General features: G+C 39.9%; 1 protein-coding gene across 5 annotated transcripts in view; it reads left to right on the top strand.

Annotated features, from left to right (window-relative positions):
- Snrk (SNF related kinase) overlaps positions 1 to 15,078 on the top strand; it is a 37,022-nt gene that overhangs the window by 15,599 nt on the left and 6,345 nt on the right. For 2 of the 5 annotated variants that reach the window (XM_031975179.2, XM_031975178.2), the window contains exons 2-5: positions 9,945 to 10,148; positions 12,836 to 12,988; positions 13,996 to 14,242; positions 14,705 to 15,056. In XM_031975179.2, the coding sequence (XP_031831039.1) occupies positions 9,954 to 10,148; positions 12,836 to 12,988; positions 13,996 to 14,242; positions 14,705 to 15,056 (947 nt within the window). In that variant the 5' untranslated portion in view covers positions 9,945 to 9,953. The other 3 variants (XM_031975180.2, XM_031975182.2, XM_031975176.2) reach the window with 3 other exon arrangements.

The following is a 15,078-nucleotide window of genomic DNA, read 5'->3' as shown; positions in this document are numbered from 1 at the left end:
CAATCATTTCAATGGCTAAGCATTCGTACATAATTGTCATTAAAACTTTGATTATACTGAAAAATCCCGCCAAGTTCTGTACTATACCTAATATTTTATATATCACTGAAAATCGACGAAGAAGTTGCTTTCTGCTTAAACCTTGTCTCTTCGCTTCACACTGAGAAATTTCGATTCTACATAAAAATCTTCTGTCTACTTAATTTTGCTCGGTTAATTTTTCTCTAATCGAGTATATTACAGGTACTCGAATACCTCACATACTGAATTAAGGATACCAGCTCCAGTCGATGCGTCGAGCGAGCTAGGTCGGGTCTGGGATCCGGGATCCTCTTTGCCGCCATTACGGCGGAATATCGGGTCTGGCGGTACAGGTAACCGCCGACGATAAAATTAATTAGGTAGACGGTAATGGCAAGTTCCATAAGGTACCCTCGAGCGTTCCAGGGATCGGGACGAGTGCTCCGAGGGCGTGCTCGCCGCTGATCTTGTTCCGCCATTACTGTTATATCGCTACGTAACGATACGGCGCGCCGTCTTCGCGCACGGGTATTCTTTCGCACGTAATTACCGCACGCGTGAAAATTACACCGTGGAATTAACAATCGTAAATCGCACGATCACCGGATACACCCCTCGAAGGAGCCGGTTCGTCGATGACCGCTGTCGGATGAAATCCTACTTTCGCGAACGAGATTCGCGTAATTCGCGCCTTGCAATCTTAATTTCTATTTCCAGCCGGCTAATTTCTGCGTAATTAACGCGGTAATAATAAAGTTGTTGGAGGTGTCGGACAATCATTGCCCGGAAACGTTGGTGTTGCTTTAATTGTTCGGAGAAGGGATGAAGAAGAATAATGGAAGGTAACCAAGTGAAAACTAGTTTTATATGTCTATATACGAGAATTTTTCTCTTCTTATACAATATCCTACAATATCATATTAAGCTCGTAACGAAAATTTTAAACTGAGTTTGAGAAATTTAAATGTTATCTATGGTATTAGTTTCCTATTATCAACCGTTAACCATTTTAGTAAACGTAGACACAGGATAAGCATCGAAATTTGCATTTCCTAATGAATTATTAACGATGAACTAGTTATATCGATCATAGTTGCGAAATAAATCATAGGGCAACGGGTTCGCATGTATTATGAATATTCAGTACAATTATACTAGTCTCCGTTTCACCGTACTTTCAGTTTATGTTCGCAAAGCGGCCAACGGTTAATAAAAAAATACCAGTAGTTTCAACAGTATCACGAATTCGAACGTAGAACAAATGAGAGGCGAACGCTTGGCGAGACATCGACTATATTTCACGGCGGTTTTTACGCGTTAAGGGAATTTACCCGCGCGAGATAACGACGAACAACACTATAAAAAGAATTATAATGAAGATATCTGTTACGGGGTCGAGCGTCCATGCGCCGCGAGCGTAAAAATACGCACGCGGAGGTTTAATACCTCTTAAATCCGGCTGCCGATAATGCGGTATCGGGTCTGGCCGCTAAACACGTAATGAATTACAAGGGTTGGACGCGGGGAACCTGGCCGTAAAAGCTTTTTCCGCATACCGTGCATTTTAATCGGGACAGCCGGGTTGTCTGGCTGTATCTGGCGGCCCCGGGTGGAAATACACACCGTGACAGAGCAACTCGACCAAAAATAATGGTCGACTAACTTTGTAACCTAGACTGGCCTCTCGGTTGCGCGTGGACCGTCTCCATGTCCGCTTTTCTTAGAACCCGGTGCCTTGCGCTTTTGTCCGATCAGACACAATATGGAAGAAGCTGCACGGCGCCCGGGCATCATTGACTCGGGGGGATGATTTATCTTCGCAATCGAATCTCGACGAAATTAGCATGAAAGTGTGCGATCAAGCTAAGATTTTCAAATTTTTACATAGAACGAATGTGCTTTAGTAACATCGTTTTTCATAATTCGTGCGGTTTTACGTAAATATATTGCTGTTGCTGTGTAGTTTATAATTGTTCAAATATTTTCTTGTTATAGATGGGGGTAAAGATTTTAATATAAAAATATCATTTGCGGAATATGTAGAAATATTGAATTAGAATTTTGAAATGACTTGTAAAGATCGCCGATGATTTAATGCGGAATTAAACAGACCTACGAAGTAAACCATAGAAAATTCATGTCAGAATTTCGATGATTGCTTTTCGTGTTACATTGAAACAAATCGCGTGGAAGAAGAAGAGTAATCCGTATTGAATCAAAATTGTGGAAAAACGGAATTGGGTTACAGATATTTATTAACATACGCGACACGGGGAGATTTCATTGGAACGAACAACAACGCGAGATAAATTTTCCTTCTGACGAAAATCGATTTTGAAGGGGGCTGCGTTTTACGGTCGAGCGGGGTTCAACCGCGTCGCTTCATTGTAAATTAATTTTACACGCGTCGATGTTCGTAAATATCGGCGAAGGTATGGTATTGTATTATTTGCGTCCGATAATTCGATGTGAATTATCGTGGAAAATCGTGATAAAGGCGACGGGGAATAAATAATGCGTCGGTATTTGTTGCGCGTGGAAACCGTCGCCGGCGGTTCAGACGCGTTGGCCAGACTTCTGCGAAAGTACGCTCGAGCGAATCTCGAAACGAATTTTCTCGGGAACAATACTTTATACCAACGATTCTCCTTCAGGTTTCCGGCTAGTTTTTACGCGAGCAATATAATTAACTTTATTATAGTCGTCACGGTTTTTCTTTATTAGACGTATTTTCTAGGAGAACGCTATCACCATTAGTTGTCGGGCTAAGTGAAATATTCGGTGAACCGTTGAATTAACTTTTCTTCTGGCGGAAGTGGTATAAATTAATTTAACTAACTACGACGAGAATTTTGTGCGTTCCATGTATTATTTATTTGATAGTAAAGGCATGCTGATGATTAATTATTAAAGCATAGTTCTTACTTTACACTGTTATATTAACATTACTTATTTACTTACGTTTTCGTCATGAATTCGGAAGAGTCGATCATCGGTGATTACCATAGCAATCAACATGCTAATTATTGGTGTCGCTGATTCCGATGAATCGCGTTTAACCTTTTGCCCTCGAAAGTTTTTTCGAAAGTCTGTAGAGAAATCACACATAAATTATAGAACAGAAGTATTTTATATGAATATTTCATGTATACTTTATATAAAATTCAGTCCTTTAATATCTGAAATCAGATATTACAAGCAAGCAATTCAATTATTTAAATAACAAAAGATCAATTTGTAATTCTCTTCCTTTATACTATTTAAGAATTTGACTTATAATTTAGCTTGCTATTGACAGGATTTTGAATATTTTAAAAAACTTCCGACCAACGGATTAACATCGAATACCAAACTTCACAGGTTTACCGCGCCAAACAAAATGGCGATTGAAAATTGGCACTCGGCTGCGGAGGGTTAATTCCACGGGGCGGATTTGCGCTCGTTTTACGTCACAATTCGGCGAACGGGTAAACAAACTCGTTGAATCCGGCATCGACGGTCGAATCGTCGTACCGGGGGAAAATAAATTCACTTGTTACACGTGCGCTTATGTAAGTGCGCGGAGGATTACGGAACCGTATCGGCAGCGTTACGAAAGGCACCGCTTCGACGATGCCTTCTCGAGATTCCCTTAAATACAGCCGGCCAAGCCGCGCGCCTGGCCATTGAGCCATTTAAACTTTCGAGAAATGGCAAATCGCGGAGGCGAGCGTTGACTTCTCAGTTTATGGAAGTTCCGAACTGACGGCAACTTTTCAATGGTACAAAGTTGGAATTCTCGATGGAACGAGTATTTACGGAGCCGGTACTTAATTCTTTGAAGGCTCCTCAAATAAATGTTTCCTCGCCAAGTAATCCTGAAACTGAACTTAAAATTGTATCGAGTCATTCTTCCTTTGTATGCGTTTCTTCGACGTTTTCAATGGAATTGCTTTGTATTCATTCTTTATTGCGTTTCGGCGTAGTTCACTGATAAAATAGACGATTTTTCGGAAGCAGTGTGCACAGGGACTTAACAAAGAGACAGCGATGTTCGTTGATAATTTCCATTCGTAAGTACTTACGAAGTTTGCGTATATTCATCGACGAAATCTTAACATAAGTTTTAATATTAGATTCATAAATACAAAGTTTCCATTTCTATTCCTCTATTCTGGTTATTATAAAACTAGTCCCAAATCCAAAAATGCCAAAGAAATAATAAAATGAGTCATTCGCTACTTAGAGAAATGAAAATAATTTTCTCGGAAAAAATTTCATCCCTTAACCACCCAATGAAAATGAATCATCGAATTCCTGCGCTCCTACGAGACTGCCAAGTATTTTTATAATCGACTGGGAACGCGGATCACCAGCGATACGTCTGGTTTTATTTTAAACCACTTGTTGGAGGGGGTAGCGGGGAGGGTTGGTGTAGCTTCTGGTAATTGTTCCAATTCATAACTCCACGTAAATGACACTAATACGAATATTATATTAGGAAAAGAATTTTCGCATCATTTACAATTTGCTACCACAAACATTCGTCTTTTTGCCTGTACCCAAAGTGACGAAGTAGAACTTAACGCAAACGAAATCAATACAACAACGACAAAAACAATGAAAATCATTATGACATTCCTCAATATTTCCTTGTTTATCATCTTTTTACAGTTTACAATCAAGCAATAATGTCTTTACACTCTGGTAACGGTGGCTAAAAAGTTTACAGCCTATTCCATGGCGCGGTAGCGATTCCGTGCAATTACCGAACTTCTTGTTTCTCAGCGTCGCCCGTTCCTTTCATACTTCAGTGCACTTCAAAGAAATGTATTTTTACATCCGTCGTTCCGTTACCATCAACGCCTAGACACGTGTGCGCCCGAAACAGTCTGGCGGATAGGCGACAGCATTGCGCGGCGCGTTTCTTACGTACATACATACGGTATAACGTAGGCCTTGACGTAAATGCGCGCCGAAAAGAAACCGGAACCGACCGGTGACGCGTGTCCGAGGAACGGAATGATATTTGCGATCCTCCCGGAGGCGCGGTACTCACTTCCTGCGAAAGTCGAGCGGCCAGCACGCGTACCGCCGAAATTTTACAGGTCAGTTATTTTTACGACTCGGTTGCAAGAACGCGGCTTTATGAAGTGTCTATCTCGCGATCGGCCGCTCAACCGACCGCTCCGCGCGGGACTTCCTATAGGAATGGCTTTTTTCGAGGAAATTTGAAATTTCTCTTTGTTCGTGTGACACGCTGGATGCGCACGACGGTTTTTAGTATGGAATTTGATATTTTTGCTGGCTGGTGGGAATAAGAACTTTGGATGCGATGAAAATTGTCGTTGTTTTGGAGAGGATGTTGTGTTCAGTGTTTCCGAGATGGAGGAAGGTAACTTGAGAAGAGTTGAGAAATGTATGTTTAAATAAAGAAGGTTCGTTATGTATATAATGACGGAGGAAGTATTTATTATTATTCTAGGTTGGTGTTGTGTAAATTAGAATGATTGCAGTCTTGCATTGATAATTCTCGTTTTGATGGAGACTTGGGTTAAACATCATTAATGTAGATTATTCTATCATAATATATAACTTAGTTTGTTTTGGAAATTATTATTAAACAAATATACTCTGGAGTAATAATTAATGAGAACAGAATAATGTATCGAATCAGCTAAAAAATTGTCTCATTTCTCCAGTATGATTTTTAAAAGTTTTCTGATGGTCGTTTGAATTTTGAATTAAACATCGTTAGTATCAGATTATTCTGTCATGATATGTTTCTGAATTTGTGTTTTTAAATGATTTTTAAATCTAGTACACGAATTAATATCATAATTTAATAAATGCATGGAGCAATGAGTGAGTTGCTCATCGGGTATTATAAAGTTCCGCAAGCTTCAGTACACCGAAAGGAAACTCATGCTTAATCCGTCTTAAAAACTGCAAGGATACTTCAGCCAATCTCGTATAATACAAATTAGTTACCCCTAATGAAAGAATACCCCCAGCGAAATCCTCAACATTTCCACGAGAACTCTCAAGAAACTCTTCTCCCTCCCCGAAGCCTAAACTTAAATATTCCTGGGCAGATCAGAGCGTACAATCTCGAAAGTGTATACTTTAGGTTAGTGGAGCGTGGCACGGAAATTCCAATCTTTCTAATTACTTCGGCCCCAACGGCCGACACCTGAAGAGCATCTTACACAGCCACGGCGAAATTAAACTCGCCACGACATTGAATTCAAACTAATTCTCCCTCTCGTCGAAGGAGAAGGGAAACGAAACACGAATCCCGCGCGAACACGATTCCTTCGAATCTTTAATACTAGATTTAGGGACATTAGTCGTAGGCTTGTTATTTCTAGAAAAATCAATACGCATTCGTAAACAATATATATTTTAGAAATTGAGGCTTTACAATCATAGGACTAACCCTTTAAGAAAAATATTGTATTAAAATAATTTCTTCATTTTTATAAATACATTTAACTGGACCTCTAACACTTCAGTTTCCTTTATAATCCTATCTACAAAGTTGCTAGAAAAATAAATAGCGTAAAAATGTTTGAGTCCATTCGTAAGACAAAATGTTAAGATACTTAAATATCATTATTAATAGAATGCTTATTAATAGAATTAAATAATCGTGAACAAGATATCATAGAATACTCATATAATTACTTTACTATTAAACATACCACCAACGGTCAAATGATCGGTTTTAAAATATGCTTCAAAATTCTCCACTTATCTTTGTTCGTTGAACACTAAATTAATTCCCACATCCGATTAATCGTTCAACATGTTTATCTTCATTGTAGAACTAGTTATTTAACTAGTTACAGTAGGTATAGGTATATATAAAGTCGATACGTTCAGTGTTAATCAAACTGTATACAAGCTTTCGCCGAATAGCGTCTACGAAATTTATATAACCGTCAAATCGACGGGTCCCGTAAATCTACTGTTAAGATCGATCGACCGTATAGCGGATCGATGAGGTCCTTTAATTATTGCAGGTTCGTGCTAAAAATATTCGCGACCCCTTTTCCCGGATAGCCGGAATCGTTGCACCGGAAAACACTCTCGAAAAGGATCGATCGATCTCGGCAGCGGGCGAGCCCAACCCGTCGCTTTCGGTCTCCCGGAAGGGAGGCCGTCACCGGAAGCGGGACTGGTTTACCCTTATACGCGAAGACAGCGTCGCTCGTCGAAGGAACAGCCGGTGCAACGGAAAAGTGAGAGTGCACACGACTGCCTTGAGCCTGATTCCACCAGTCCAGTGGGCGTAGAAATTTATTTTCTATACAGGGTGCCCGTGTAATCGTTTGCTGGGGTGGCTCCTCAAGTGGAAACATTGTTCTGTACATTTTAACTACAATGAAAACGAAATGGAACGCTGAACGCGTGAGAAATTCAATGGAGTTCGATAGTTTCTTATCTTTTGAGTTCACTTGTCCTGACGAGCATAACGCGTTAAATGAATTTTGTTCGATTAAACTACCGTGTTCTTATGGATATGGATATTCGTGTCCGTTAATAAATTGCTAATTTTCAGGAAACTGAATTGTGCGGATGGTAATTTTCAGTGAGATCAACTTATATCACTATAGATACAGAAACTCGGATATCATATTGTTGATGTTATATATTTTAAATAGATAATCAATTCGAGTCGAATTTAATATTTTTTCCAATGCTGTGGTAATTAGCAAAGTTGCATAGCTAAGTGTCTTTATATAAAAGCGAGATTCTTCGTTACCAGTGCGGAATGTGTTAATATTCGATGTATTTTTGAATTTACCTGTCGATGGTGTCATTTTCGTTCCGTTTGTGCCAGGATTATTGGGACACCCTGTACGTGGCGGACAATCGGTTCGTTATTCCTTGCTGATTCGACGTTCGCGCGGCACGTGCAGGTTGTTATTACAATCACCGACGTGAATTGTTACCCTCCTGAAATTCATGTCATCTACGGGGTGTTCGGGAATGATGAGAACATTGATCGATTTCGATTTTTAGTATTTTATTGTGGTGAAGGTGATTCGTGAGTGAGGAACGGTGTATCGAATTATTTAAAATACTTTTCGATTTTATGAAAATTTGTTGATTGTCGCACGATGTATGCTAAATTACTGTTTTGTGCTGTTGGAGAATGAAAAATTTACATTCTTGAAACTTCCTTCGGCCACGTTATACGAGGGATGAGAAGATAAATTTTACTTACGCAGTTTCAAAGATAAATGTGTGCTTTGTTTGTTCTCGACCGTGTAATTGTAGTTTTCGAAACGTTTTACACGACAGGAACTATTAGAAACTTTACCCCGTGAACTTGGAAGTTATTTTCACTTGAAACTTTTAAAATTATCGTATTTCTTCGTAACGTGTAAAAATCTCGTTGGAGGGTAAAGTTGTTCGCTTCGTAGGGACATTCTTTTTTCTTGGAACTTTAGGGGTATCGATGTTTTCTTTTTTAATAAGATCACGTTCCCGTTCAGAATAAAGTGACGAGAAATTCAATGAACTGTGTACACGTATTTTTTTCCGATCGCCCTACTTCGATGGGTCGCTCAAAATGTTGACCCTTACCATTAAAGAGTTTTAATTAAAAAGACACATTGTTGTAACGCTACACGACGTAAACTGTGCCCAACGATGGGTATTCATGTAAACAAGAATTATAATGGTTCTTTATCCTTGTTATATATAATAGAGTAGTTCCACTTTCTATTCACAGAATTCTTATCTCTGTCCGACGAGATCGAAGTGTCTTTTGTGTATGCTTCTGCACGTAAAGAAGATATTCCTTACACGTGCCTTACGATGTATGCTCTTTGAAATGCATGAAAAGTCAGTATTACATAACGATTGCATATTTATGAAAGTGTACTCATTTTGCAATCAAACTGGAAAAAACATGGTGTTCCATCAGTTTCTTACATATCGTCTTGAAAACTTACGTTTCTGCCTTTGTAATTATATTTACACTGCTCCAAGTTACGTCTTACTTGCGCTTAATTTTGAATGAACGAACAACGTATTGACGTTTTTAATGAAAGAATGTCAGCTTAATAATCTAGCAGGTTGAAGAGTTTCTAAAGCTTCCAGATCTCATCGTGTACAGAAATTCCCATTCTACCTAATCCATCTACCTAATCTAGTTCTTACTCCATTTCAAACTAGTCAAAGGAAAGTTAGGAAAGCGATCACTGCGAAAAATCTTGACTTTCCACCTTTTGTGAAACTATTTATCTTGAAAATGACATTGGACATTTAACCTCTCGCGATTGGAAAGACGTGCCACGCACGTCGAAACTGTTCCAAAATTGCTATCACCGACAAGATGTACAAATATTGATATTTTATTAATTCCAAAAAATGAAAATAAGTCGCTCTGATTGCTTGATAGTTTGAATGTTAAGCAGTTGATATATAATTTAGCTTCATCTGCTCAAGGTTCTGCATATTTTAAATATTTCAGTTTCATTATTCTTCCTCAATTAAACTTTGGACATTTTCTACAGTTAATTTTATAATCGTTATTGGAAAAGCAGAACAGTTAATTGAAAATATATCACTAAACTTGGAAAATAATTTCAAGTTGAAAATTCGAAAATGACGAGTAAGACTCGCGATGAAGATTTCTAGACCAATTTAACAACAATCAACGTTGTTCGTTACCCATGGATCAAAGCAAACAACTATTCCACTGTTATCAATTTATTCTCTTCAAATGAAATTTCCACTTCAAGTGGAATAGAAAATTTTATTGCATTTCTGCCAAATCGTCGATAGCAAAATGTTACACGAGCTTAGTAACGAAAGTAAATAGTACGCCAAGGGGTTAAGATCAGCGCCACGCTCGGAAGAATTCTGAACAACAGCTAATCTTCGAAACAGAACAGAAAGTCTACAAACTACTGTTTCTATGTTTGCAGGGACGCGAGATGCATCGGAGGGTGGGATACAGCAACTACGATGGCAAGATCGCCGGCCTGTACGACCTGGAGGAGACACTCGGCCGCGGTCATTTCGCCGTCGTGAAGCTGGCACGGCACGTTTTCACCGGCGAGAAGGTCGCAGTGAAGGTCATCGACAAGAGCAAACTCGACGAGGTCTCGAGGGCGCACCTCTTTCAGGAGGTGAGGGAGCGCGCAGAAAAGCCTAGGCTAGACGGTTCTTTCATCCACCGGGGACCAACGATGGTTGCGCTGCGCGCCTCGTCGATACGGTCTGACTCCGTATCCTTCCCGCCCTTTGTTAATTCCCCTATTCCCCCTACACTCTGCGCGCGTCGCGTGAATGAGAACGCCGAGCATAAAGGAGGCCGAGAAGGAAATCGAAACGCATGCTAATTCCTTCCTTCCTTCCTTGCTTCCTCCCTTCTGTTTACAGACACCGCTGGCCGAAGTGTTTTTATTCCGACGCCGGACGGATCTGTGGCTCTCCGACTGTTTTGTCGAGTGGGAAAACGCAGCGGTCGTTCTTGGCTATCGGCTATCTTGTTTCGCTAATTTAACACGTTGAATGCCGCACGATTACACGGAGAAAACGCACAAAATGGAAGAAATCAAATGTTGAATCGTTCGATTGAGTTGCATTATTATTATTGCATGTTTATCTGGCTGAGTGTCACCGCATTAGGTATTTATTTATAATATAGGAATGTTTGCAAATAATCATGGTTTAATCGAGTGAACTGTAGTAATTCGATTTGGTCACCGGTGACACCCATGGCATTCAACGTGTTAATTCCTTCTTTGGTTGTTGAACTGAGATAGAGATATGAGAGATCGATGGTTTGAAGAGATAAGTAGCTGAGTTTAATCTTGTTCATTGGAAATAGAGGAATATAGGATAGTGGGAGATGAGGGAAGGTTTTATTTATGTTTGTGTTTTATAGTGGAGGGGTTTTGAATGCGATGAATATTAAGTTAACGTGTGGAGAGATATATTTCCTTGGAATTTTGACTTTTATTATTAGTATTTATAGTATTTATACTAAGAAAAAATTGAAATAGTTGTATATATATATACATATTTTTGATATAGTTCTTTTACAGTTGAAAATATCTACATTAGCAATAAATAAAGGTTTCCTAACGTCTTTTAAATGGAACTCTCGTTAGTCTGAGATTGGAAAATTCTCTTCGGTCTTGAAATTCTCTTTTCAATAAAGTGGAAAGTAATACGCGCGAAGAATTATTGCAATACTCGTTTCAACCTACTTGTTAATGTTCTGTGTTAAGGTCGAAACGAGATTTCTCTTAGACGCGAGAATATCGCTCGCTTCGTCGACCATACAAAACTGCGAACAAATATTTCACCCGGCCGATTGAGAATTAATTGAAAGAGATTTATTGGATTGCAGAACATATTGGTCGGAACAATGGCTCTATCGGATTGTAACGTATGAAATCCCCACTCGTAGGTGGCATTGTTCACGCGGAAAAACAAAATTGCTTGCCCACGATCGGTTTTATTACGTCAAATCGAACGCTGACCAGCATCTCCGCGGGAACTATAAAATTCTATTTCGCGCGTCGAGCTGCCTACGGATTCCACGGAAAAGAAAAAGGAAAAATAGAAATCCAACCGATTTATGTTTCATTCGAGTAAAACTTCTTTGCTAAAGTATCTCCACTCTGTGCTGAATACTCTGACTCACCACTTCGTTTACACGTTCATACCTATGTTTGTTCGGAAAGTCCACAATGGAGGAAAACAAATCATCGAACGAAAATGAATTGTTTGCTTGTCTTTAACCCTGATACGTTCCTCGGCTCGGCTAAACATTTCAAATACTTCGTAGGGATTTCGTCATGCACATTTCAATGCCAGAAGCAGCTTCAATGTAATAAGAATATGTTCAAATACTTGAAATTTGCGGAAGTTCTCCTTATTGAAATTCATATTAATTTGTCGAGAAATGTGGTTCGGAAATGCAGATATCCGACAGTGAATCAATGAATGAATCAAGCTTCATGAATCATTCTTCCTGCACAAAATCGTTTGATTCACAGCTTGGTGACCAATTGCAGAAAAACCATTTCTGTCGGAAACCAACATATCAATTCTGCGTACCAAATAAACAAATTTGGTAAAAATATAATGATAACTATATCAACCAATAGAAACAATTTAAATAACCATAACTCTATTAACATTTAAACTGCCAAATATTTATACCCCATTATCATATAAACGAAGCAATTAATTCCTAAACTAATTTCCTATATCTACCGCTATTCCGCAACCACCGTAAAGCAAGAGAATCAAAATCCTTTTACTATTCCCATCAACGAACTAAACCCCATCAACAGCAAGAAGTCCTGAACAACACAGTAGGGTGAACCGCGTCAAGTTCACAGTTCGCGGGTCGTCCGCGATAAATTGTTTCCTCTTCAACGCCGAAGACACCGCGTCCAATGACGACCGGCCACGCGCGCGCGCTCGCTGAAAGTGTCAATTGACCAAGATTCGAACGCGCTCGCCGATGGCGGACAGTCTGATAGCTTGAACGGCTTCCTACGAGCTTGATTTCCATCATTCCGCGGAACACGGCGTTAAATCCTAACGACCGATTGCGTAAGATCCGTCCGACACGCCGTATCGCATAGGAAAGATCTACGGAACGGATTCCGCTTCGAACCTTGTAGATCTCGTTAAGGTCAACGAGATAATAGCGCGAGATGGGGAAAAGGTGGGGGAGGGGGGGTGCGGATGATGGCAGCGGGGGGAAGGCAGGGAAGACGGAGAAAGGGTCGTTGACCAGTTTATGCCTGACGCGGCGCTCTGTGTACCTATCTTCTTTGTTTCCCTCTCCCAGGTGAGATGCATGAAGCTGGTGCAACATCCGAACGTGGTCAGGCTTTACGAGGTGATAGACACCCAGACGAAGCTTTACTTGATCCTGGAGCTAGGCGATGGCGGTGATCTATACGATTACATCATGCGGCACGACAGCGGCCTCAGCGAGGAGGTAACGTCCGACCGTGACAACACCGTCGCGATCCAGTTGCGATTAATTGGGAAAACTGCTGTCGGCTGGAATATGTTTCTTAACGAAAGCGATCAAACTGCCCGAGATAATCTTCCGCGGAAAAGTTTCTCTCGGTTTTCTCTCGAGTTTCTCTTGACGGTCTACTCATTAACGCCGGTGTTCCATTCGTTATGTCGATGTTGAAGCGATATTCGGATAATCGGTTGGCTCGTGAGTCTTTATGCAGAATGTAGATTACTTTATGCTGTTGCTTATAGACGGGGATCAACGGTTTATTATTTTTTTGATTAGAAATTGCGCGATGCTGGATGGCGATGTAGGGATCCGATCGAATGTCCATTGCGGCTGTCTCTTTTAATGGTTGGCACACTTTTGTGCGCTGTAAATGTGTAGTGCTGCAATTAAATTTGAAGTAAATATTACTTGTCGTAAACACGAATTAGAAAGCAACGCTGGTTTATCGTGATAAATGTTTGCAAGCAGTTCTGCCGCAGTTTTGCAATTCGGGATACGAGTCGCTCGGAAGCCAATGTGGTTAAGTCTATTTTTTGATGTTTTCTGATTTTTGTAAGTTTTAATGGAATAAATGATGTTCTTCTTAGTAATTCAAGGATTTACTCGGTTCTTCGTTTTTTTCTAGGTCAGAAATAGCTTCTTACAGCTTCTGAATATGTACAATCATTTCAGAAGCTGAAACTTTATTTTTCTCAATTTTTGTTCTCTGAACTTAACCGCATTGACTTCTGAGCGATTCATGTATAGTGGATAATTTGTTCGATATTTTATTTTTATATAGAATACTCTTAGGAGTATTTGATTTTTATATGAAATGACATATTTAGGAAGTTTGAAACGGCAATAATGGGTTGAGTCGACAGTACAGTGGGTTCAGTCGATCCTTTCTCTTCCGCGAGGAGACGGGCGAAATGTTGAGGCAAGCAACCCCTTTGTCGGAGGTACACTGATACGCTTTTAATCGACCACAGGTGGCCAGGACCTATTTCCGGCAAATAGTCAGAGCCATATCATATTGCCATCGATTACACGTGGTGCATAGGGACCTGAAACCCGAGAACGTGGTGTTCTTCGAGAAACTCGGCACCGTGAAGCTCACCGACTTCGGATTTAGCAATAGGTTTTGCCCTGGCCAGAAGCTGGAAACTTCCTGCGGCTCGCTGGCGTATTCCGCGCCGGAAATTCTCCTCGGAGATAGCTACGATGCTCCCGCTGTCGGTAAGCACGAATACAAAACAATTTAATCTCCACCGGATCCTGTTTTATGGTTTATTGCCAGAGAGAAGTTAACGGAACAATTTGAATAAATGATTATATTCAACGCTAGACTAAAATTTAATGTTGTGAAAAACCTAATAAATTTTAATGGTGATTCTAAGTTGTTTGTAATCAGATACTATTCAAATTGAAAATTGAAAATTCAGTTTGAAATGTTTTCGAATTAATAGACATTGGAATGTTTTGAAATTAATATCTATTGAAATTCAAATATGTTCAAATTAATATAAATGGAGATTCGAATATTTTGAAATTAATAAGATTTGAAATTGAAATATTTTTAAATTGTCTCCTGATTCACAGAAATATTTATAAAATTTTCAATTTTCATAGATTTCAGTATTCAATTTTCTATTGAATTCTAGTTTCCTTGTAAAACCATTTTTCTGTGTTTGCTTCCAGATGTTTGGTCCCTAGGTGTTATTTTGTACATGTTGGTGTGCGGCCAAGCTCCATTCCAAGAGGCTAACGACAGCGAGACCCTCACGATGATCATGGACTGCAAGTACTCTATTCCGCCGCATGTATCGGAGGGTTGCAAGCGGCTGATCGCTAAAATGCTCGTCAGAGAGCCAGAGGGCCGAGCGACGCTCGAGGAAATCGCTGCTGACCCTTGGTTGGCGATCGGGAGCGACTCGGATCCCGTGGAAGCGTTGCCACTTGTTTCTAGGCAACAAGTGTCTGACGATCATCATAATCATATAATCACCAAAATGGTTAATGGTAACATCGCCACCAAAGAAGAAATATTGGAGTGAGTAAATCAATTTCATAAC

Source organism: Nomia melanderi, chromosome 12 (assembly GCF_051020985.1).
Source record: "Nomia melanderi isolate GNS246 chromosome 12, iyNomMela1, whole genome shotgun sequence".
In the NCBI taxonomy this organism is placed as follows: domain Eukaryota; kingdom Metazoa; phylum Arthropoda; class Insecta; order Hymenoptera; family Halictidae; genus Nomia; species Nomia melanderi.
Note: the sequence above shows the minus strand (reverse complement) of the source record. Positions and strands in the feature narration are given on the sequence as shown.